This window comes from Gadus macrocephalus, chromosome 7 (genome assembly GCF_031168955.1).
Source record: "Gadus macrocephalus chromosome 7, ASM3116895v1".
Lineage (NCBI taxonomy): Eukaryota > Metazoa > Chordata > Actinopteri > Gadiformes > Gadidae > Gadus > Gadus macrocephalus.
The window spans coordinates 14,236,335-14,260,841 of NC_082388.1; the positions used below are offsets into that span (position 1 = coordinate 14,236,335).

The following is a 24,507-nucleotide window of genomic DNA, read 5'->3' on the forward strand; positions in this document are numbered from 1 at the left end:
TGTTGCTGGAGGCAGCATCTGTAGTTGAACACAAACTGTCTCAAGGCCTCAGGTCAGAACCGTGCAGACTGGCCACCGTGGAAATACACTTATTAAAATCCCTTTTTGAAAGCTTCGCCCACTCATGAAATAAATGTCAACGCAAAATTCCATCTCTCCATCTCTGCAGTGTGTGGTTCCTGGCCCAGGCTCTGAGCCATATCCCCCAAGAAGTTCTGCTTTAACAGAGGACTGCTGACGAGCCGACGTTTAAACACACAGACAAAAAAAGGAGCTCCTGTATATGTATGTTTTTAAAGTTCCTCATCTTCATAAAAGCTGGTTGGGAGTAGGCATGGTCTTCTTATCCGGGCCGTCTCTGCTTTCAGAGTTCTGGAAGCCCTCCAAATGTCAAACCAGTCTTCTGCGGTTAAAGTAACGCTGATTAACATTCTCGAGTACTGTGCCATTTACAGGGTGAACGCACATGTCCTAATGTACCTTCTTTTCCTTGTGGAGCGTAACTCTTGAGTCAAATAAACGCTAATGTTACCGATGAGATGTACTTTAATGTGCAAGAGCGATAGGTCAGGATAAACACTGAACCATAAGAGGCTAGCCTATATTTATTATCTGCCTATTAATAAGGTTGGTGCGCACAGACAAACACACACACACAGCGACAATATCATGCCATAAGACCTACAACAGAGAAGAGGACAAAACGCACACACACACTAGGGCCCGACCGATTTATCGGCCTGCCGATTTAATTGGCAGATTATAGCCTTTTTGAAAATAATCGGCATCGGCCAAAAAGACGCCGATTACAACCGATTTTTTTTATTTTTTTATTTTTTAATTTATTTTTTTATAAATGTTATTGCGATTAGTATCCTGCAGATTGCGCTCCTACTCGCCTTGCTAACTAACAACTTTAGCTGGAGTAAAAAAGAGGAGATTGAATTTTACCGTACAACATGAAAGCACGCTCGCTCAGGCAGCTGCGCGCTCACCTCACCAATGTACACAAGACGCGTTGTTTGAGCATGTTGTGCCTGTTTTTCTTTAGGTCCCAGGCCATGTTAATTTGTTATACTGTAGACTCTAACGGTGAGACCATACTGCTCAGCACGCACGTGTTAGTCACTGCTCACGAGCGCAGCACATTGGGAGTTAGTTATTTATTTTACATTTTACATTACTCATTTTTGACTGTAAATGTATTCTAAAACACTCAAAGGTTCTGCATTCAATTCACATATTCGTCAAAAGTGTTTAAAGTATATTTAAGGTATCAAAAACTACGTTTTATATATATATATATATATTTTTTTTTTTTAAATCGGCCGATTAAATCGTAATCGTAATTTTTCTCTGAAAATAATCGGCATCGGCACTCAAAAATCAATATCGGTCGGGCCCTAACACACACTGACATTACCATCATCAGACCACAATGCGTCGCACACTTAAGCATACACAAGACGACACCACACACACACACACACACACACACACACACACACACACACACACACACACACGGCTTGCTGTGATACCAGTCACAAGATAAGGCCGCTTTCTGTCTGGGCCCCACACCTGACTCTCCAGGTGGTTATCCACCAAACAGCATCCTTCCTAGATGGCATCAGCCGAAAAAGGTTAAGAGCAGCCAGAGAGAAAGCTTCTCCGCCAGTCATTACCTTCGCAATCATGCAAAGGAAGGTAGCGTTTACAGGGCATTGTGGGTAGGCCGGCGAGGCGGAAGCAAAGTGGCTCCAATCATGGTGAAAAAGACTCTGAGGAGCGCTTTTATGTGAGCAGCTGCTCCACTCTGAAGACTTCCAGGCAATTAGCGTCAAGATGCTCCTTAAGATGACAGTGTAAAGGCTTGTACACACAACTAGGCCAATACATGAAATTGAATTACAAAAAAGAATAATGATGGAGATGTTGGAGATTGTTTTGATTATACCGGAGATCCACTCGGGTCGGAAGCTGGGCATATTTTGTATACATCCTCAGATTATCATTGTTATTGATATCTTTGTGTAGCAGTTCAAGGAAGATCCAAACATGTGGTAGAAGATGCATTGACATTCAGCTCAATTCCTCTGTCTAGTAAGATGATTAGCTCTACTAGCCATCACAGCTGTTTAAATAAATAATGACTGCCCACTTGCATGGTAAATGTTTAATATTCACCATGAGATCATGGTAAAAAATATAGATTTTATTTTCTTTAGTAACACATTTTTCATCTTCATCATATTAAATCTTGTGGAATAGAAGCACATTACACCTAGCATGCTTTTATTTCCTTGGAAACATCAGATAGAGCAAGTATGCTCTGAATGCCATCAGTTCTCTTTTAAAGGTTAACTGGAAGTGGCAGCTGGTCACAATGACGCTGTGCCTGGAGTGACGTTTGTCCAGGGGTTGGCTCTTTAACCCCTCTCTCATAGTCTCTTCTCATCTCCGCTTGAGACGAATATTTGGCTTTTGTTGATATGGTCTTTCCGACTCTATCCGCGATAAAGGAGCTTCAGCGCCAAAGCTGATACTACTCACAAATGATTCACTCACATGTCTGCAGACATGCCCATCTATAATACAACAAGGTGAAATCCTCCGGCATCACCGCCTGAATATCATGGCAGACAGAAATGAGGCATAGTCAAGCTGTGCTTCAGCATTCAAATAATAAATAATATAGCTGGAACAGGCCTGAAAGATCCCACTGAAAGGATTGCACGTGCGTCTGGTTATTAGGCAGATTTATGCATTATACAAACACACAGCAGACATTATCCACGTCAGAGCAACTGATTCTGGCAATGACGCATGAGGGAAAGAGAAGAGAAGGAAACAGAAGGAGGGAAGAGGAGGAAAGGAGGAAGAATAACAACAACACTTATTCCCCAAGTGGCTCGATGACCCGGCTCTCAGTAGTGAGTCACAGCAGATGTCAGCTAATTTTAGCACCATCACAGATGCAGGCCTCACTCTAATGATTGGCGGTCCACAGGAGCCTGGGAGAGGTGTGCGCGCGCGTTATTTTTATATCAGCATCATCACTATGAATCAAGAGATGCAAGCGGGTTGGTGAACAACACACATTCAGCCCATTTCACACATTCATACAGGCATGTGGGTCAAGTGTGAATGGGAGCCGGTATCAAAATGCCTTAAGGTCCATTCCGCAAATATCCCTGCTAAAGACTTTGCAACATTTCCGGTAATGTTCCTGCACAACCATATGTCTGAAGAACAATGCTGTCACATTACCGGCATAAGCTTGAAAAACGTAGCAGCTTGCTCTGTTGACAACTGTGTTAGCCAATCATAAAATTTTTCAAGGAGGTGATGCGTTAATTGCCAGCTCTGCAGTGTAAACAGCGTTCTTGTTATACATACATGGGAGAAATATAAATCAGTGTAAAATGTTTCCTTACAGTGGATTGGAGAGCTCACCAGATCGGGTTATGACACAGGTTTAATCAAAGGAATGGTAAAAACTTTACGAATAGGACGGATATTGTTTTCAAACTGCAGTTATTTCGGAGCGATAGAAACACGTAATTTCTTGGAAATTATGACACACATTGCCAGTGGTCTTGTGTGAACGTAGAAACTGGTAATTTCACTGGTAAACGTAGACACGCAATTTTAGCGCATTCATGTGGGAAAGGGGCTGGCAACCTTGCCACCCTTTCTTACACAGTACTCCCTCTAACAAGTCATACTCGTGCCTATTGCTACAAAGTACCCGCAAATGTCTGGCATGGACAGATAGATAGATACAGAGGAAGAGAATATTCAGAACAGAAAGGCAATATTAGAGAGAACTTTGACCACACAGCTTTTACCCCACCCTGAAAGCTTTGGTGGTAATATCACAAGTAGTGATATAACAAGTAGTTTCAATCCAAAACGGTGGCATATACAAATAAACATCAGAAACAAAATCGGTTTCCTTCAACAGCGGGACATGTGGTCATAAGAGTTCCAAAAACGACACATTGAAGAATTGTGTGGATCGAGATATTAAACCAAAGACATTACAAGCAATTAAATGGTTGTAAATAGTTTTGCCATTCTTCATGGATACATTTAGCATAATATGGGAAACGTGTAAGGGATTCACATTTGGCCCTGGCAAAGGTGAAGCAAGCAGGCAATACAGCGCGTCGCTGGAGCAGTCGCACAATTCAGCTTCCAGGTGTGTAACTATACAAATATGAACCAGGGTGTCGCTGGAAAAGGAGTGTGCATAGTCAGCAACACTTCTGTGGATAAAGGTTGAATTAAAACTGGGGCAAGAGAGTGAGCAAGCGAGAGAAGATAAACTCAACACTCCCTACTCACACTAACGAGCAAGCACCAGCACACACATGCACGAGTATGTGCGCACACACACACACACACACACACACACACACACACACACACACACACACACACACACACACACACACACACACACACACACACACACACACACACACACACACCTTGATGCAAATGACTTTGCCAACACAGCACGTTTCGGTAGAGGATCTGGTGAGCCGCCTCAGAAGGGGAGGTGTGATGCTGGCTGTGACCTAGATATTCCTTCTCTTTTTTCTTTTAACAATCAAACACTGCAATTACGATAAGATTGTACTTGGTTTTTCAGGCCGAGTTTGTAGGGTCTTGTGTTTACAGCTTTAACGCTTAAAAACAAGGAGTAAACCCATTGTGGGTTTACTCCTGGGCGCCGTTATTGGAGGCTGCTACACTTTGAGGAACAAGACCCTCTGAGACATTTGTGAGCAGTGGAGTGGAGTTCCACTTGCCATGTAATGTCCCCTATCATGGGGAGCAGAGAACTCAAGTTTTATTCTTAGTACACAAAACAAACTTAACAGCAGTCTTCGAACACAACATATTGGAAAAATTGTTGATGCGTTTGTTCCCTTAATTTGCAGTGTACCACATGTGTGGAGTTTGTCACGGCTCAGAGGATACCACAACGAGGGAGGGAAGTTTGGCGATGCTTGTTTTAATCACTCTCTGTTTCTCTGGCAGCTGGGAGTCCCAAGTGCTTCTTTGGTGATCACTGAGTGAGACAGAGACAGAGCGATAGAGAGCGAGAGAGTGAGAGAGCGAGAGTGAGTGTAAGTGCGAGAGCCAGAGTAGTGGACAGCCCTTTGAACCTCAGTTCACACCTGGCATAAGAATGCGCCTGGACTGACTACTTGTGATTGGAATTCACTTCACCGCACTATGATCAAATAAAAACCTACATCATTGTGGTTTGCAAAGACATAGTGCGTTGATTTTAACCCGCGGGACTGAGGCAGCAATGCAGTTCCACACGCATAGCCTGCTGCAAATAATACAAAGAAGAAGAAGAAATCAAAGATACAGGCCGAGTCCGATTCCTTGGTGAACAAAATCAGCCAAGATGTTCGACACAAAAAAAAGTGTGTGATGCCATCGTACGCTATTTGATGATTTGGATTTACTTAAATACTTGGCGTACACACTGTTAAAAGCATGTGCCATGATTGTTGATTGAAATTGTGTGATTGAAACCCCTTTGATAGAATTCTTGGTGTGCAGCAGAGTGGATCAAACAGTTGTTTGAGATACCGAAAATCAATCAATTTATCCATTTTCCGTCCCTCAGTCAAATCCCCCCTCTGGCTAGAAGCACAGTATTAAACACCCATGCTTCTGCCCTTTTATCCCCTCTCCATAACCCCCTCGTCCATCCCACAGATGGACAAACAGACGTGCGTGTGCGTGTGTGTGTTATGTCTCGGCTGGCAATTGTCAACAAGTATGACGAAAAGAAAAAATAATCCCAGGATTCTTAGTGTTTCACTAAGTTGGCACACTGTTTGTGTGAGTGAGACAGTGTAACATAAACTCCATGTATTTCTCCAGATGTTTGCAACTGGTTGCCATGGAGTTTCACAGCTGTGTCTTCTAGCCTCTAATGAGGTACTGCAGCTGTCAAACTGGTAAGATACTGAGGCACACACACACACACACACACACACACACACACACACACACACACACACACACACACACACACACACACACACACACACACACACACACACAACAGTGAAAGTGCAGGTGTTAAAGAGGACAGAGAAAAACATTTCAACCAATTCCACCAACACCACTTCCTTCCTCCCAGGGTGCAGTGGGGAAACAACTTTTAAATTCATTGTTATATTTGATTACAATAAAAATGAAACTATGAGGAGAAAAACTAACTACGTGTGATGTCTCCAAAGGGCAGATTCTGAAATGGTATGTAAAGGCCCCAAAAAAATATCGACCATTGCCAAATGTTTATACATCATTATAGATACAGCAGTTCAGCAAAATTAGAGGAGACGTGATGTCTGTCAAAGAGAACAAAAGAAACAAACATAATGGGTGTAGCCAGGGCTGAAAGTGAATCATATCGAACAATAAGATGCTCTATGCTCAAAATAGAGCATAGACATGAAGGTGATGTGGTTCTCATCGGATGATGAGATCACAAGACCCCAATCAGTGTGACAAGACCAAATGCACCCTCTGATCTGGGGCATGTGCACCATAGAGTAGCAAAGTGGGGGGAGCTCATGTGATGTGTGCACACCGTAGACTAGCAAAGTGGGCGGAGCTTATGTGACATGTGCACTATAGTGGGCGGAGCTTGTGGTTCCAGAAGCAAAACCCAAATAAACTTTCCTGTGCGAGTTTCTTTCTTTCAAGATAACTAATAAATAAGAAAAAACATACAATCACTGTAGGCTCCTGGATTATGTCGGGATCATATTAGGTTGTAGAATTGCTTTCCTTTTTGTAAGTTCTTCAAATTTTGAGAAATAACGTTTTTATTATTTATAACAAACGTGTACCGCAATACTGTTTTTTTGGTCTACGGTACAGTCTGTGGTTAAATAAGACTCAATAGTAGATTGATTATTAATCCTGTAGCAGCTATATGGACATACCCCATAGCAGGGTACAAGTGCAGACAATGTTGTTTATTCAAAGCTTGGCAGAAATACAAACATTAAGAACATCACGGAGGAAACTGTCTGCTCGAATGCGGTTAAACCAATGAATTGTTGGCAGGGGTTACTCTGCAACACCATAGGCATAGTCGCTGTGGTGACGATGTAAGAAACAATGTTCCAGACTCTCGTCAGACACTCTCGTTGTACATGTGCAGTGATATACATACTATTAAGAACGGTAGCAGTCTAGTTCGGCTAGACTTGTACAGTAAAAAGTATCCCCACGCACTATGGTTGTTTGGTTCTGACTGTTGATAAAGTACATTTGATTGTTTGAGTCAATCTGAGGGGTTTATGGAGAAGACCAAAGAGAAGCTCAACGCATGGGAACCAAGTTACGCTGTTAACCCCGGCATGGAGGGCAGAGGGGGGCGGGAGGGAACCTGTTTTAAAAACCATGATTGGTTGAGATGTTCAATGAGACTCAAAGTTGTCTTCAGGCCACTACATGCTCGAGGCCTCTGCAGAATGTATGCAACCCGACCAGGGGTCTGCCATATCAACACAACCAGAGGTCTATGATATCAACACAACCAGAGGTCTATGATATCAACACAACCAGAGTTCTATGATATCAACACAACCAGAAGTATATGATATCAACACAACCAGGGGTCTGCCATAGCAACACAACCAGGGTCTATGATATCAACACAACCAGGGTTCTGCCATATCAACACAACCAGGGGTCTGCCATATCAACACAACCTGGGGTCGGCCAGATCAACACAACCAGAGGTCTATGATATCAACACAACCTGGGTCTATGATATCAACACAACCAGAGGCCTATGATATCAACACAACCAGAGGCCTATGATATCAACACAACCAGAGGTCTGCCATATCAACACAACCAGGGGTCTAGGATATCAACACAACCAGAGGTATTTGTTGCAGATTACAGCAGACCTACCTTTCCTTTGATTTAATTGAACATCAAACTCTGGTAATTGTTCTACTTTTGAAAGATGTTCAGTTTGTACACTCCAATAGTATACAAAACGTAGACTTTGTGTTCACCGGTTACTGTTTGATGCCTGGTATGTGCATGTATGCTTTGGTCAAACCCCACCGAAGCATTTTGAGCCCTTTACTCCAAAATATGCATGTACACAGTATTGTACCTTTGCCTTTTTCTTGATGAACCACAATTTTGACACACTAGTTCAAAACTGTTTGTAGTAATGAATAATCGAGGAGAGAGTCACGTACGTTTGAGTTAAACATGATGGGCTTTCTACTTCTGGGAACTAGGACCTTCCAGTAAAGCTCTGCACACTGCCCATTTTTACTCTATGGGCTCATAGTAATGTACCACGTCATGTATTTTGGTGTTCAATACTATAAAAGATCATGACCCCCATATGAATTTATTAAATTAAAGAATAGAATCATACCATATATTTAAAAAAAAAAAAAAGGTGTATACATATATCTCCTAAAGATTTATATTTATACATTTATTTTAAATGTCACATTGTTTTCAAGGTATTCATCCATTTAAATCTCAGACTCTAATATCACTGCATTATGTAGATTCAAACCATGGTCTTTTGTCAGGCTAAAGCCCCATATAAGCTTGATGACTTTGGGGCCTCTCCTTTAATTAAGCACTTGTTCAAGTGCACCAACACTTCAAAAACATGAAAATCATGTGTAAATCACTTCTCCGGAGGCTCCATTCCTCCTTGCTCTATGGGTAAAGAAGATACATTATTAATACTCTTCTATTGTAGGTCAAAAAAACATTACACAAAATAAACCAATAGACCTATATATTGCAATAATCATAATATATATTTTTTATTAAATCTCAAGTAAATATTAATATAAATATATATATATATATGACGTCTTCAACTGCCGAATATGGCTGTAAAAATTAAAACACACCAAAGCTTTCAGTCATTTCCATTTGTCGATCGGAGCTTGAGGAAACATTTTGGCTGAGGACTGAATGGAGAGTTATATCTTATTTAAACCCATGACCGCTTTTAAAGTCAGGCCAGACTTCGGCAGCACAAACTTCATGACAGTCAGAGGTGCATAGCTGTCGGGTCGATGGTCCACACTAGGGACTGGGAACATGTGGGGTACACACAAAAAGACTGTCCGCACCTTCTCAGAAAACACGGCAAATTTGTCAGGAACGTCTGAGGTTCATCACGTAACATGAATGAGCACAGAGGTTCATCACGTAACATGAATGAGCACAGAGGTTCATCACGTAACATGGATGAGGACAGAGGTATACTTTTAAGTAATTCAACTTAAAAGGCCAAACTAATATATTATGTAGACTCATTACATGCAAGGTGAGATATTCCAAGCCTTTATTTGCTATAATTTTGAAGATTATTGCTCACAATTTATGAAAACCCCAAATTCAAAAATAGAATATTCTGAAAAGGTTCCATATTTTAGGCTCAAAGTGTCACATTCGAATCAGCTAATTAATCCAAAACACCTGAAATGAGTTCCTGAGCCTTTAAGGGTGCACTCACACTAGGCCATCTGGCCGTGGCCGTTTTCACACCTAACCGTGCTCAAATCTGCCAGTGTGAGTGTGGCCAACTTGGCCACTTGGGAGAGGTGTGCTGCTACGGTACGGGCCGCCACGGTACAGATGCTAATGAGCCGACACACGCACACGCACACGCACGGCTACGCAACCTGAGCTGGATGACGTATAGTCCATGCGACGACCATGGACATAATAAAGGCGACGAGCCTTCTTTCCCATTAAACGGTAAACATGGCGTCAAGCGGTTCAACTGTTGGTTCACGTTGGTCCCATAGTGTCTGTTAGCCATTTGGGCAGACGATAAGCAACAGACTCAGCAAAGTGCGAACTGTGTTCTCTGTGTTGTTGTCCATTGTTCTTAAAACTCTGACTGGCGGCAGACTTTATTATGGTCCATGCAGCGGACACTTGGTGATGACGTGTTACGACGTGATGACGTATGTACAAGAGCCTACCGTGGCCAGGCCACGGTTGAGACGGCCAACGGCCATGGCCAGATGGCCTAGTGTGAGTGCAGGCCAGAGAACAAGCCTGGAGAGGATTGTGCGCAAAAGGCCTTTCAAAAGTGTTGGAGAGCTTCACAAGGACTGGACTGAGGCTGGGTTGAGTGCATCAAGAGCCACCACACACAGACGAATCTGTGAAATGGGCTTTAAATGTCGTCTTCCTCTTGTCAAGCCGCTCCTGAATAAAAAACAACGTCAGAAGCGTCTTACCTGGGCTAAAGAAAAAAATAACTGGTCTGTTGCTCAATGGTCAAAAGTCCTCTTTTCGGATGAGAGTAAATTTTGCATCTCATTTGGAAACCAAGGTCCCACCCAGAGTCTGAGGAAAGATTGGAGAGGCACAGAATGCAAGATGCTTGAAGTCCAGTGTGAAGTTTCCACAGTCTGTGTTGGCTTGGGGAGCCATGTCATCTGCTGGTGTTGGTCCACTGTGCTTTATTAAAGGTCCCATGACATGAAAATCTCAATTTATGAGGTTTTCTAACATAAATATGAGTTCCCCTAGCCTGCCTATGGTCCCCCAGTGGCTAAAACTTGCGTTTGGTGTAAAACGAGCACTAGCTGTTCTGCTCGCATTTGAAAAAACGGAGGCTCAAGCGCGCTGATTTGGAAATCTGTGCTCATGACGTCATGAGGAATCTCAGCTCCTCCCCTTACTCTGCCTGGCCCGCCCAGAGACGTTGGTCCGCCAATGAGACTCGACCGTGCGAGCGCCACATGTGTGTGTGTGTGTGAATACACACACTGTAACGCAAGTGTTTCTTGTCGGTTCTTTGACGTGTCTTGTATTTCCACAACGAGACTGTCGTGGGGGTTATCTAAGTCATGGTTGAGAAGGAATTGGGGGAAAGGAACTTTGGTTTGACTCGCTGAAGTACATGAACTGCGACATGCCGCCGGTTGCCGCGAGGCACCATCGCCCGGCAGCGGGCAGCCGGCCGCAGGCAGCGCGCGGTTCAGTCGACTTCAGGTTGATGTGAAAGTGGAAGAACCAGAGACGTCGCAGACGTCGCAGAACCCGACAAAGTCGTTTGTGATTCATAATATCGTCTGGAGGCGCACACAATATGTTATATGATATAGATATCTATGTATTATATGATATTATTTAGATATAGAGCTCCAGGACTGTAACGCAAGTGTTGTACACTTCCTTGTTATTTGGATAACCGTTCTGCTGTTGGTGTGATGGCTCATAACACGTCGGACTCTCGTCTCTGGTATTTCTACAACGAGACTCGTATTGGGGGTTATCTCAGCCAAGGTTGAGAATGAATTGGGGGGAAGGAACTTTGGCTTTGACTCCCTCAAGAACATGAACCACGACAAGGAGGAGAAAGGGATCTTTGCCGGGCAGCGCTTATGCACCTCCGCCTCCGGCGGTGGTCCCTCAGCGGGGCTCAAGCGGGAGACATTCGCCGCCAACAATCCCTTTCTCCTCCATGTCGTGGTTCATGTTCTTGAGGGAGTCAAAGCCAAAGTTCCTTCCCCCCAATTCATTCTCAACCATGGCTCAGATAACCCCCACGACAGTCTCGTTGTGGAAATACAAGACACGTCAAAGAACCGACAAGAAACACTTGCGTTACAGTGTGTGTATTCACACACACACACATGTGGCGCTCAGTGTGAGCGCCACGTTACAGTGTGTGTATTCACATTGATGTGGACGTTGAAGAACCAGGAACGTCGGAGAACCCAACGCGGTCGTTTGAGATTCATAATATCGGCTCACACAGCTTTTGGCCGTGATAATATATATTATATGATATAGATATGTGTAGGCTATATGATAATATTTAGATATAGAGCTCCAGGACTCCCGTGTGTTCTAGAATATTTACAGAACACGGCTAAAGGCTGTGTGCGGCTCGCCATTGCGATACATCCACTGTAAACAGAGCGCATGGTGGCTGCAAGCTGCTCAGGGCCACACCCCCACCCTCCTCCTTGACACGCCCACCGAAACAGCGCATTTGGGGGAAGCTCAATGTGCGACTGGCTCGGAGTGGCTGTAACTCTGCACCACGGCTGAATTTAGGGAACGTCTTTGAATACTGTGTTAGTTGCCCACTAATACCTATATTAAAGAATACATAAAATAGCATGTCATGGGACCTTTAAGACCAGAGTCAACGCAGCCATCTACCAGGACATTCAGGCAGTAATTCATGCAAAAGGGGCCCAAACCAAGAACTGAGTACATATGCATGATTATACTTTTCATATAGCCAACATTTCTTTATTTAAAATACATTTTCATTATATATGGGGGGGGAAGAGACCAAGAGTGAGATTCAGAACCCTCCAGCTAAAGAGGGAGAAGGGGGGCCTGAGTCTGCCCAACCTGAGAGAATACTTCCACGCGGCCCAGCTAAAATATGTACATTGTTGGTGTAAACTAGATTATGAAGCAAAATGGAAAGAAATGGAAAAATCATTTGGAATGTGCCCGATACAGAGTATTATAGGAGATAGAGAAACAATTAAGAAGGTTAGCAATCAAATGGATTCGATCACAAAATTTACCTTGGAATTATGGTTAAAATTACTTAGACATAATAAGGCGGAGAAGGATGCAAATGTATTAAAATGGGTGGCTTTGATAGCAGTTTTAAATCAGATGGGCAGCGTGGGGGACTCAGACAGTGGGCGGACAAGGGCATTACGGCATGGTGCACACTGGTGAAAAAGGGGAAGATAATGAGTTTTCAAGACTTGAAAACGACATATGGCCTGGATTGGCGGGATTTTTACAAATATCTACAGATACGGGATTATTATGGGAAACGGATTGGACAGGAGCTCTCACTAGAAATGAACCAGGTGGTACAAGTATTGGTTGATACATATAAAGGGAACCGGGTCAGGACTATAACTACATTATATAAGGCATTAATGGATGACAAAAGCACAACAGGATATATTAAAGAAAAATGGGAAAGAGAATTTGACATGGAAATACCTGACGATGAATGGGATAATATGTGGGAAAAACATAAGACAACAACCTGTTCACGAGCCTGGAGAGAGTTTTCCTGGAAAAATCGTATACGTTTTTTCATCACTCCTAAAATATCTAATAACTACTCTGAGAAAAGAAAGTCATGTTGGAGGAATTGTGGGTCATCTGATGCATTGCTAACCATGCACATATTTTCTGGAATTGTCACAAAATAACAGGGTTCTGGGGAATGGTACATGGGTTAACACAAGAGATCCTGGGATACGAATTTCCTATGAACCATGAGCTGATGTATCTGTATATTTACTCAGAGGATATTGTACATGATGGAGACTCATATCTATTCAAGATACTTATGGTTGCTGGGAAAAAGGTAATTACAAGGAAATGGGGGGGTGAGGATCTACCCACTCAGACCCATTGGGTGGACACAGTGGGGGAAATATATATGATGGAAAGACTGACACACAGGCTACGGCTGACAGGACCACAGATGGACAGTAAATGGAGGAAGTGGACCCTATGGCAGTTGACACAGAATTGACATGACAGCAGGTTTTTCTTTTCTTTTCCTTGTTTTTTGTTTTCTATTATTTATTTTATTTATTGTTTAATTTTCAATTATGGTCGTCGATGTTGTTGATGACTTGTATTTGCGTTCTTATTGATGAATAAAAAGAAAATTGTAAAAAAAAAAATACATTTTCTATTGATTTCATGTAATATTCTAATTTTCTGAGATTTCGAATTTTGGGTTTACATAAACTGTAAACCATAATCTTCAAAATTATAAGAAATAAAGGCTTAGAATATCTCACTTTGCATGTAATGAGTCTACATAATGTATTAGTATGACCTTTTAAGTTGAATTACTGAAATAATCAACTTTTGCACAATATTCAAATTTTCTGAGTATGACCTGTATATATTGCTGAATTTATCAACGCCTCTCTTAGGTACGGTATAATCATTTCTACTGAAACAAACGTTTGAAGCACTGTTCAAAGCTTGCGTTTAGACAGTTTAGACAAAAGGACAAAAGTATCTAATAATTGAGCAGCGGTTCAAGCCATTTCAAATTACAAGGATGAAAACCATTGGTTTATGTCTGAATGCAACATTTTATACGTACTTTCCTCGTACTTGCCATTGGCTGTTGCTTCTGTAATCAAAAATCTCAGTCTCAAACCACTGGACACGAAGCAAATCCGGCCCAATACAATCAAACCAAATCTTAGCCCTCCCAACTCTACGAGGTCCTCTTGAGTCCCCCACATTCCATGATCATCAGAGCCCACTTCAGACCGGAAGGCCCCCCATCCAGGTTTGTCCCTGGTGGGAAAGGAGCCTTTAGTGTTCACCCCCCCACCAGCTTCACACCCCTCGCGCTAGGCAGAGTTATGGCGATTGTGCAGATCCGGAATACATCAGGGAGCAGCTCGGTGCCTTGAGTCCTCTCACTGGAAGGGATGGTTCTGAATTAATAGTGGTATACGCCATGCGGCGAGTACTGTGTTCAACCCGCTTTAAATCTGGATGGTGTCGCTATAAACAGATCATGTTCTCCGTCCTATCCCTTCATGTTCTCCGTCCTGTCCCTTCATGTTCTTTATCCTGTCCCTTCATGTTCTCCGTCCTGTCCCTTCATGTTCTTTATCCTGTCCCTTCATGTTCTCCGTACTGTCCCTTCATGTTCTCCGTACTGTCCCTTCATGTTCTCCGTCCTGTTCCTTCATGTTCTCCGTCCTGTCCCTTCATGTTCTCCGTACTGTCCCTTCATGTTCTCCGTCCTGTACTCAATCCTGTCTCTTCATGTTCTCCGTCCTGTCATCTCTATCCTGTCCCTTCATGTTCTCCGTCCTGTCCCTTCATGTTCTCCGTCATGTCCCTTCATGTTCTCCATCCTGTTCTCCGTCCTGTCCTTCCATGTTCTCCTTTCTGTACTCCGTCCTGTCCCTTCATGTTCTCCATCCTGTCTCTTCATGTTCTCCGTCCTGTTCTCCGTCCTGTCCCTTCATGTTCTCCATCCTGTCCCTTCATGTTCTCCATCCTGTCCCTTCATGTTCTCCTTTCTGTACTCTGTCCTGTCTGTTCATGTTCTCCGTCCTGTCCCTTCATGTTCTCCGTCCTGTCCCTTCATATTCTCTGTCCTGTCTGTTCATGTACTCCGTCCTGTCCCTTCATGTTCTCCGTTCTGTACTCTGTGCTGTCCCTTCATGTACTCCGTCACTCAGCACCTCCAATGACAGACGTCATCGATAGTCCTGCTTAGTATCAGTGTTTATAACAATAACATGGCTGTGCTCAAGCTCCTGGATCCAACCGTGCACATTTGTGCGTCCAGACCAGGCATGTTTGTGCACCAAACCGCACACGTCATTCCGCAGAATGAATTCTGATGGGGACCATTACATTCCTAATATATTGCTAAATAGCCATTACTATATATATTTCTATGCATATATGCATCAAATATAAGGTTCTATGGCTGACAATATATGTCTATTTAACTGACAAGATCCCAGGATGGCCTTGAGTGCAACTTGAACATGAAGCCAGAGGCCTAATTCATGTATCTCTCTACCACTCCTTATGGATTATATGACACCAGGATGCTGTAGGTTAATCCTTTACGCTGCCTGGTGCCACCACTTGTTATTTACACCTCAGCCATCCATATGCACGGCAAATCAATCTGGGAGATTCAAACAAACAAACAAGGATATTTAACCAAACCTGCTTTGCAGCGACTGTGGTAGATGCCAGCCTTCACCAAAATGAACCCCTTACAATTTCTTCTGGGGTTTTCTTAGTACACGTGCATGTATCTGCGTCTGTGCGTGCATAAGTGTGTGTGCGTGCCATGCATGTATTTTCCTGTCTTCCAGCGTGTGCGTTTGCTTGTCCGTGTGTGTGTTTGTGTCCGGCTGTCTTTCTGTGTGTGTTTGTGTGTGTGCATAAGCATTTGTGCCTTGATCCAGTTCTTATCTTGGGAGGGTGTGAGAGTGTATCCTTTCAGTGTTTTGACAACTGTCACTTGTTCACCGGGAGGGAAATGTTAAGCAGAAATGATTTCTTATTGAGGAAAGTGTGTTTTTTCATGTGTTCTGATTTACCCTCATCTAAATAAATAACAATGATTTCTTAGCTTGTACCTATTATTATGGCCTTGTGAATATCGGAATGTATGAAAATTAGGAAACATTCAGACGGGAAGGATAAGAAAGGAACTCCTTCACTATGAAGACAACTAATGAAATCAAAAACCAACATTTGCATCAAACTATGAAACAAATGCAGACCCATGGTCGTTTACATGCCTGGTGCGATTTTGTGTTGGAATTTTCCATTTCATTTACATTCCCGTATTTCCCCTGCCTAAATAAGACAGATACAAATATTACACTCTGCCCACAGTTTACTCAAATGGAAACAAAATAAGAAAGATTAAAGCCACTTGTGAGGAGTGATGACAGACTGAAGGGGAATACTTTCATAGTCTTAAATAGAGGCTTGTTAAAAGGAAAGAAGCAACGCTGTCATTACAGTCACAAGAGTTTTGTTGCGTTTCACTTTCAGATCTTTTTTTAACCCGCCTTCTCGCATTTAACATGGTTTGATTTCACCTTTCAACAGGCGCATGTCCTTAAATGACACGTTACAACCGCCTGCCCTTGGCATTCCCCCCGCTAAAAGCAGAACTGAAGATTGTTAGTGAGGTAGATACAAATAACAACTGCTAGTCTGCGTCGCTACACCAGAAGAAACACCTGCAGAAAAACCGGAAGGCTTTCGAAAAACCAACAACAAAGACATCTTCTTCCACCACTGTGGAAGAAGATGTCTTGAGAATAAGACTCAAGCTCAACTTTGGAACAAGAAGACAATTCTAGTGTACCTATTAAGCCGGCCTCAGAAAACAACTTTAGAATAAACAACGTCCTTAAGAGAAAACTAAAGACGACTTAAAATGAAGACCACTTTAGGAAGAGAAAAATAGTAGCCTCATACCAATTTTGAAAACTAGGTTTAGGTTTTTCACAAAGTGCAAGTAAGAGAAAGTCTCAAAGAAGAGCTCCTCATCTCAGGGCTCCTTCACAGAGGAGAAGACAGGGTCAGTCCATGGAGATACAGCTACCAATTACGGTCTGAACCGCTTCCATCAGCCCGTGGTTAACTACAGGCAGCGCTGCATAGAGCAGGTCTCAACCCATGCCGACATCTGCCCATGACCTGGCGTTTGGGGCTTAATTAGAAAAAGGTGTTTTCTTATCTTATTCCCATCTTAATCTGTATTCATGTCACGTTTACATGGTTACTTTAACATTAACTCTGGATTCAGTTTAACTGTGTCGGGAATTTCCAAACAAGCACGGGGAGCGACATGATTATTAGAACCTTTTAATTCCAAATCATCCTCAAAAAGTAATTCCTCGTGTGTGGTATAGGGTATCAAACCTGAGACATAAGATTTGTTAGTCTACTCATGGCAAAAGCCCTCTTGTTATCCAATGGATGAATTGCATTTCCTTTCCAGCAACAGGCCAACAGTTGTTTACAACCTCAATTATGTCAATTACTTTGTGGGAACTACGGCCTTTGAGTCGCTCTCAGAAATGAAAGTAGATGGCTTGTAGATGGGAAACAGACACGCTTCTCCGACCGAAGCTGGAGGAATCTGTTATTTGGCAGAAAAGAAAAACACCACAAAAACTGCCATAACCCGGCATTACAGCAGCGTTCCTCGCCCCCTTAGAGCATAGCGCGCTCCCCCTCGGGGGGGGGTGACTGAGCCTCTGAGGGATCATTTATCAGCGGCCTGTTGGGTGTTCCACAGCCTAAGACTCCGGCCGACCTTATCTGTGCCGTCTCGGCGTTGGGCTGATTTAACTGTGGTGGAGCGCGTCGCCGCATTTGCATCGGATTTCCAGTGTTTTGTTCCGCCGGTCGGATTTACGACCTCCGCCGCGGGATCAGGACTTTCCACTCGTAAAACATTAGAGAAGCCGACCGCACGCGCGGCTCGGTGGCTACGGTGTGACACGGCCGCTGCCAGGGCTAGGCCTTTCATTCAGCGCAGCCCAGAGCCTGAGGGCGCCTCCAGCCCGAGGCGGGCCTCTCCCCAGTGGGACCAATTATGAAAACATGAATGGACACACAATAGCATTTGACACCAAGAACAACATCCACTACTGTAATTACGGGAATATAGGCCGCGGCCTATATACACATTTCTCAGACAAATTGCAGTTGTGCGGCCTATATACACACGAGTGCGGCCTATATATAAAAGGTGTGTGACCAGAATCTGTCCAAACGATCTTGCCGCGCAGCGATTTTGCTCCCCGGTGATTATGCCCGGTATTCTATACAAATACCTTTCAAAAGGTTTGTGACATGATCAATATTGGCTTAATGGTAATCCCCCACTGGCACAAACAGGTTGAACACGTTACCAATCTAATAATATTAATAGCGATGACGTGCGTGCACACAGTGCTCCACAAATAAGCCGAGGGAAATCCCCCTATGGAAATCCCGGTACTCGTTCAGGTAATTTTGTCTGCAGAATGAGTGACCCTAACCGGGGGAGTTGACCTACATTTCAGGCCCCTCCCACTCACAACAACTCACGATGAGCCCCTGTGTGGAGGAGCGTTCTGCTTCTCAGAAGCAATTGAGCAGAGGCGAAACAGAGTCGCCAAAGACTAATACATTTTACATAACAAAGGTCATACCACTTCAGTTAGAAATGGTTCGGCTACCTGAAGTCTGACGGAGCAGATTAGCATTAGATGCAATATATGTAGGCGACCAGACGTCTGTAGAACAGGAAACACCCCCAACCTGTTCCATCATCAGAACGGTTCCACCAAGAACTCTGAAGGCTCCATCATGCCGGCCTCAGCCTCAGCCCAAACAGCAGCCACCAGGCCCTACTGACGTTCGAAAACCAACAATCGGTCTGCCATCTCAGCCATTATCCCAAATGAAAATAAATCGTCACAATACAAATGAATAACATTTGAAACGAGGCATTTGATGCGGTTGTGGTCACAGCAATTGTATATTATAAACCATGAGTAACCCTCTGGTTTCTTTAGGGTTCTGTCCCAAGGAGAATACTATTAAACTGGTTATTTTAGTATTGTTACTACTACTAGATTATATTATTATTATTATATTATGTAATATTATTATGTGGTTTTATAAAGTAAGTGAAAAGTTGAGTAACCTTGAGAGAAATTTGCAGGTTTTTGTTCGTGGCTCAATAGCAACTTTCCGAAATTATTTTCCAAGGTTAACCTTGGCATGATACAGAAACGAAGAGGGAACCTCACCTCTGATGGCTTCTTGTGCTGGAGGCGGACCCAGGTGCTGTTGGTGCCCGTGTTCTTGGATGAACTGGACCAAGACATCACCTGACCTATTGGGGAAACACCCCCACAGCAAAGAGGTCAGTGAGACATGAAATACCACCACAAATTACTATTAGAATACCAGCATGATAGAAAACGTGTAGTTGGTTGGAAACAATGGGCATAGGTTGTAATGTAGTATATAAAGTTTGCGGTCATTCTTATAAGTTACATTTCCCAACACTGGACAACACATTGATTTGAGAGTCACTGAGTTTTATAGTTTTGCAAGTATCAATTTTTACTCCTTGCCAAGTAAAACATGCCTTGATATGAACAGCTTTGCAGAATTATAAACAAAATACATGTATTTGAAGAATCAAGATACATTATATATATATATATATAAGACATTACATGACATTTTGATAGACCTGTTGATCCACCTGTGCCAGTGGGTCCAGACAAAGGCTATGGAGAGGCGCTGGTTATCTATAAAGAACCTAACAGGCAAGGGGAGCACCATATCTGTAAAGTTTTTAATAAGCTATGACAGTATGAACTAAATGTTGTTAAGCAGTCACTCTAAAGTGCTCTTTAACAACCTCATTCATATACGACCTCAAGGCTATTAACAGGATAATGCAGCATCAATCCCACCTAGTCGCTCCGTCAGCAGCTGTGTGTGTGTCTGAGTCTGTCTATTAATGATGTACATTGCTGTTATTATGCATTAACTATTAAGGACACTGCACTTATATATTTGAAAATTGAACTCATTTGGGCCCACTAACATTCCTCGCCTGTGAACCTATTAGTCAACCAGGTGGTAATATTGAGCACATTGCGGGGATCACGTGTGTAACTCCCAGCCACTCACAATAGGTAACCACTACACAAGTGACAATGTGTACGCCAGCCACAGTTAGTATTTATTCAGTGTTGCGTCAGTCAACTTGTCATCTACTGGCCTTACGGCGGGCTGGCATTGAATATAACCCTGGAGCGATAAGAAAATTGCACACATTATTAAACTTCCATATTGCACACAACATCACAGTGTGCTGTGATTCTTTGTGGGAATTTGTGTGCATGTTTTTATGCAGAAGTAGAGAACCCTCCTCACCATGAAAAAAATTACCCAGTGACAGAGCCAACATGAGTTAATGACAAGGTCTTGAAATAATAGCCCCAGAGTGAGAACTACCTTCAGTCCTTTCTCAAGGATAACTGACAGAAATGCCTACTTACACACACACTGCCTCTCTCCCTCACACACACATAAGCTGCCGCAGGGGCAGGAAAAGTGGTGTGAATTGACAGACAGAGTGAATGTAATCAAAAGACGTCAAATTAATCCTGCACTCTGTTGGCCAGAGAAACAGAAAAACTCTGTGCGTGCGTGTGCGTGTGTGTGTTTCGTTTATATCCCTATTTTGATGTCATTCTGACCCTGCTCTACAAAAAATAAAAATGGAAACACATTAAACGGAACGAACAGTCTGAGACAGAACAAGAGTCAAAAGATGCAATCTAAATTCAAGGGAAGTGTGGGGGTTTCCGCCTTCCAAGAAATACATTTTCAGCGTAAACAGCATTTTGCTTCCTTCTTATCTTTGTCTCTATTGAAATGAAGCTAATCCTTTGACCGCTTTGAACGTTCAGCCACCCCATCAAGCAACTCATTGACCAAATTAGAGACCAAGCGAACAAGGGCGTGAGGCAATTGAAATCCTTGTTGTTTAGACGAACGGCGATTGGCAGGCAATTTGCCGTGAATTCAATACATTTACTGGGCAATCGATCTATGTATATGCACCGATTATTTGATTTAAATGGCAAAACTCGTCTCAAGAACCGCTAGAATCGATAACAGTATTGATAAGCTCAGACCTGATCGATTTTAGGGTTTGGAGAACTTTTGAACGGGGTCCCTACAAAACTGGATCTCAATCCCCATCCCTACTGCCGGGCGCCTCTCAGAAGCAGCATCTCTGACCACAGTGTCACCGCGCCACCCCAAAACATGTGACCAACCACGGGCGCGACTGATATCTTGTGCTCACGCATGTACAGCGGGAGGGGCCATGTGTACGACATGAGCCAGCTGCGCGGCCTCCAGCTAACGGCCGGCTTACCTCCGCCTGTGCTGCAGTCAGAGGTTACAATCATGGTTTATGTGCTGATTAAAAGCCTTGCCTGAGCCCAGAGCAGCCAAAATTACCGCGGGCGCTTCAATGAGAAAGCGGATGAGAACCAGTGAGTCGCCCACAGGAGCGGCTGCTGTGGTCTGCTGGAGGCTCACAGCCAACTTAAAATTATCCAATTTCTCAGCTTTTCTCCTCATCACTTTGTGTCACGATCCGACAAGGACATGTACAAAAACAGACGGTTGTGTGTTTGTGCAGCTTCCCAATGGGCCTTCTAGTAAACTCAACCACCTCACATCTTCATATTAATGTGCATAAGCATGCACAGCATCAAACCTCTTCAATAACCCATTCAAAATGTAGTATTATGTGTACACAGATGTCCTTCTGTCTGAGCGCTCGGCGTTGGCAGTGTTGCCAATGTATTTCTACAGAGCATTCAGGCCCAATCCCTCACATACCTCTGATGCTGCCCTTGGCATTGGGGGCCGCTTGGTTACTCACCTTGACGCTGCGCTCGAATAAAACAATTCAAACCATGACCCGGGTTAACCTCGACCTCTTGAAGCGCATCAAATAACAACTGTTTTTGCTTGACGTTCGGAAACAGAACCCAAATGGCAATGGCTTTCTTCACGTCCACCCTTGATACACGTTTTAGGGGTAAAATCGTGTTGACCTTCCATCTGCACTCAACCCAGCCCCGTGTTCAGTGCTTCCCTGGTTGAGATAGTATCAAAGATTTTTACAGTGTGTTTGTAATAAAGAGTATAAAGCTAAATGAAGCAATGTGTTCCCTTTTCAGTGTAATTAATGAAGATTTGTTTGTGGTACACAAACGATTTTGAATCGCTTGTGTACCATATTGCCCCGGTTGCTGAAAAGCTAAGAAACTAATCATTTAACTTCCTGTCGCTTTTCACACAACCTGATTATAGATGATGGTGTTAAACACTGTGTGATACACCATACGTGTTTGAGCATATGCAGGATTTAGTTTGATTAATAACACTATAATATACGTCCAATCCCATGGTGTTGGTAGCTTAAGTAATTGCGGAACACTAGGTGACAAATGGGACATTCATGATAAATATTTGATTCTTAATCTTTATTTTTGTCAATCTTTTTTTCGACAATCGCGCATGTGCCGTTTTTTGGGGTGAATAGTGCCGTCTTATAGCCCTGTCTTTCAATTACATCAAAACTTTGCACAATGCTCAAATCCAAATATAGAATAAAGATTGTTATCTCCAACTATGAAAGCATGTGTCTTCAGAGAAGCTCAGCCGTTAAAGAATCTGAGTCTGGCCGATGAAAAGGAAAAGACGATCAACTAATGAAGAGTTCTCAGAAGACCATGAACCAGTGGCAGCCCTACCTGATTACATACTTCTTATTCACTCTCTTAGAGCATGATCAATACAAAGTAGAACTCTGATCTTAATCATAGACACAAAATCAAGACACAAAATCAACGTAAAATAGGGTCCAGGTTGAAACATCCTTCCTTTAAGGGCTATACAGAAACAATAAACCTGCTAAATTCCTTTCTTACAATAACCTTATAGTAGGTTTTCATCTGCTTTCTTTCTGTGCCGTTACAAAATGAAACGTTCTCATAGCACCGCATACGTTCACATAAACAAAAACACTGTCTGGCTCTCTGTCCAACTTACTGTCAGTGGTGTCAGAGTCATTACTGCTGGTCGAGTATTTCCTCTTCTTCCTTTCGCTCTCCATCTGTGGAAGAAGAAACAGAATATTTACCGCGCAGAAAAAGAGGTTCATTGGCATCAGAAGTCTGTTTGAAGGGAACCCACATTAGCAGTCATCTTTTTTAAATGGGCAGCATTATGGACCTACATCAAGGAGCTTGTGAACGCAAAACCGTTCTTCTAAAATGACGTGGTAATATGTCTTACATCATCATGGTAATAAATGCTATTTTGTCGCGGTTACTAAAAAATGAGAACGCAAGTCTCTGCCAAACAGTTTGTGAAACTTCCCCTTTGCTCTGAACTCAATTGGCACTCTTTTTCGTGACGTCCAATGACCTTTTAGTACACTCTCTGCCGTCACGACAAAGGGACACAAGCGGCGAGGTGTGTGTGGATGTGTGGAACTCCGTTTGGGCAGTGGATCCTTTTGACTGTTGGGTCCAGTGGAGTGTAAGGCTTCCCGTACAAGCACAGAATCATGGTGTGTGTGGATGTGTGGAGCTCCGTCTGGGCAGCGGTTCACTTTGATGTTCGCGTCCGAGAGAGGGTTAGGCTTTCCGGACACATAGTAGGACACCACGATGTGTGAAGCGTTTCATATACATAGGCTCATTATAACGCTCAACGACGGTACTTTAAAAAGTATGAAAGTTGCCGTGGGTCGTAACCATGGGGATAACATCCTTCCTATAGAACTCTCAGTCCAGAACGCTTTTTCTTCTTTAAATCTCAGTGTTCAAATCCCAGCTGAAAGGGGGGGGGGGGGGTCACTTACACTTTAAGCCAAGGTAAGAATCCTCTTACCCTTTATGAGGCAAGGGGAGCAACTTACTATTGTTGATGGGGCAAGCCTCACCATTGTATAAACAGCATTTATCAAACAGTCAAATCGCTTTATTAAAAGTAATACATTGCGTCTGGAAAGTGAAAAGATGAGACAGAGATTTGGCATTATATGAGAGTTGGGTAACAATCTTACTAATCCTAAAGAAAGAACGAATAAAGGAACGAATTCCTAAGTGAGTCAGAGTGAAGAAATGAGGACAGGCTCTTGGACAGGGAGTCCGTCCTGGAGCAGGAGAGCCCGCTAGACTCTGGCCAAGTGCTACTAGACCAGAGCACAACGCGGGTTGTGGCCTTGGGCGTGCGGAGCAGAGATTTATGGGTCCATAAAAGGGGGGCTATTCCCTCTAATGCGCGGCTCTTCCTGTTCCCCTGAACCCG

At 43.2% G+C, this 24,507-nt stretch overlaps 1 protein-coding gene across 1 annotated transcript in view; it reads right to left on the bottom strand.

The window, feature by feature from the left end:
- The window catches only part of jade2 (jade family PHD finger 2), a 121,916-nt gene that overhangs the window by 75,892 nt on the left and 21,517 nt on the right, over positions 1–24,507 (bottom strand). The window contains exons 2-3 of the mRNA XM_060056792.1: positions 23,242–23,305; positions 19,395–19,480 (exon numbers count right to left, since the gene is read on the bottom strand). Coding sequence (XP_059912775.1) covers positions 19,395–19,480; positions 23,242–23,305 — 150 coding nt within the window. The remainder of the gene's footprint in view (positions 1–19,394; positions 19,481–23,241; positions 23,306–24,507) is intronic.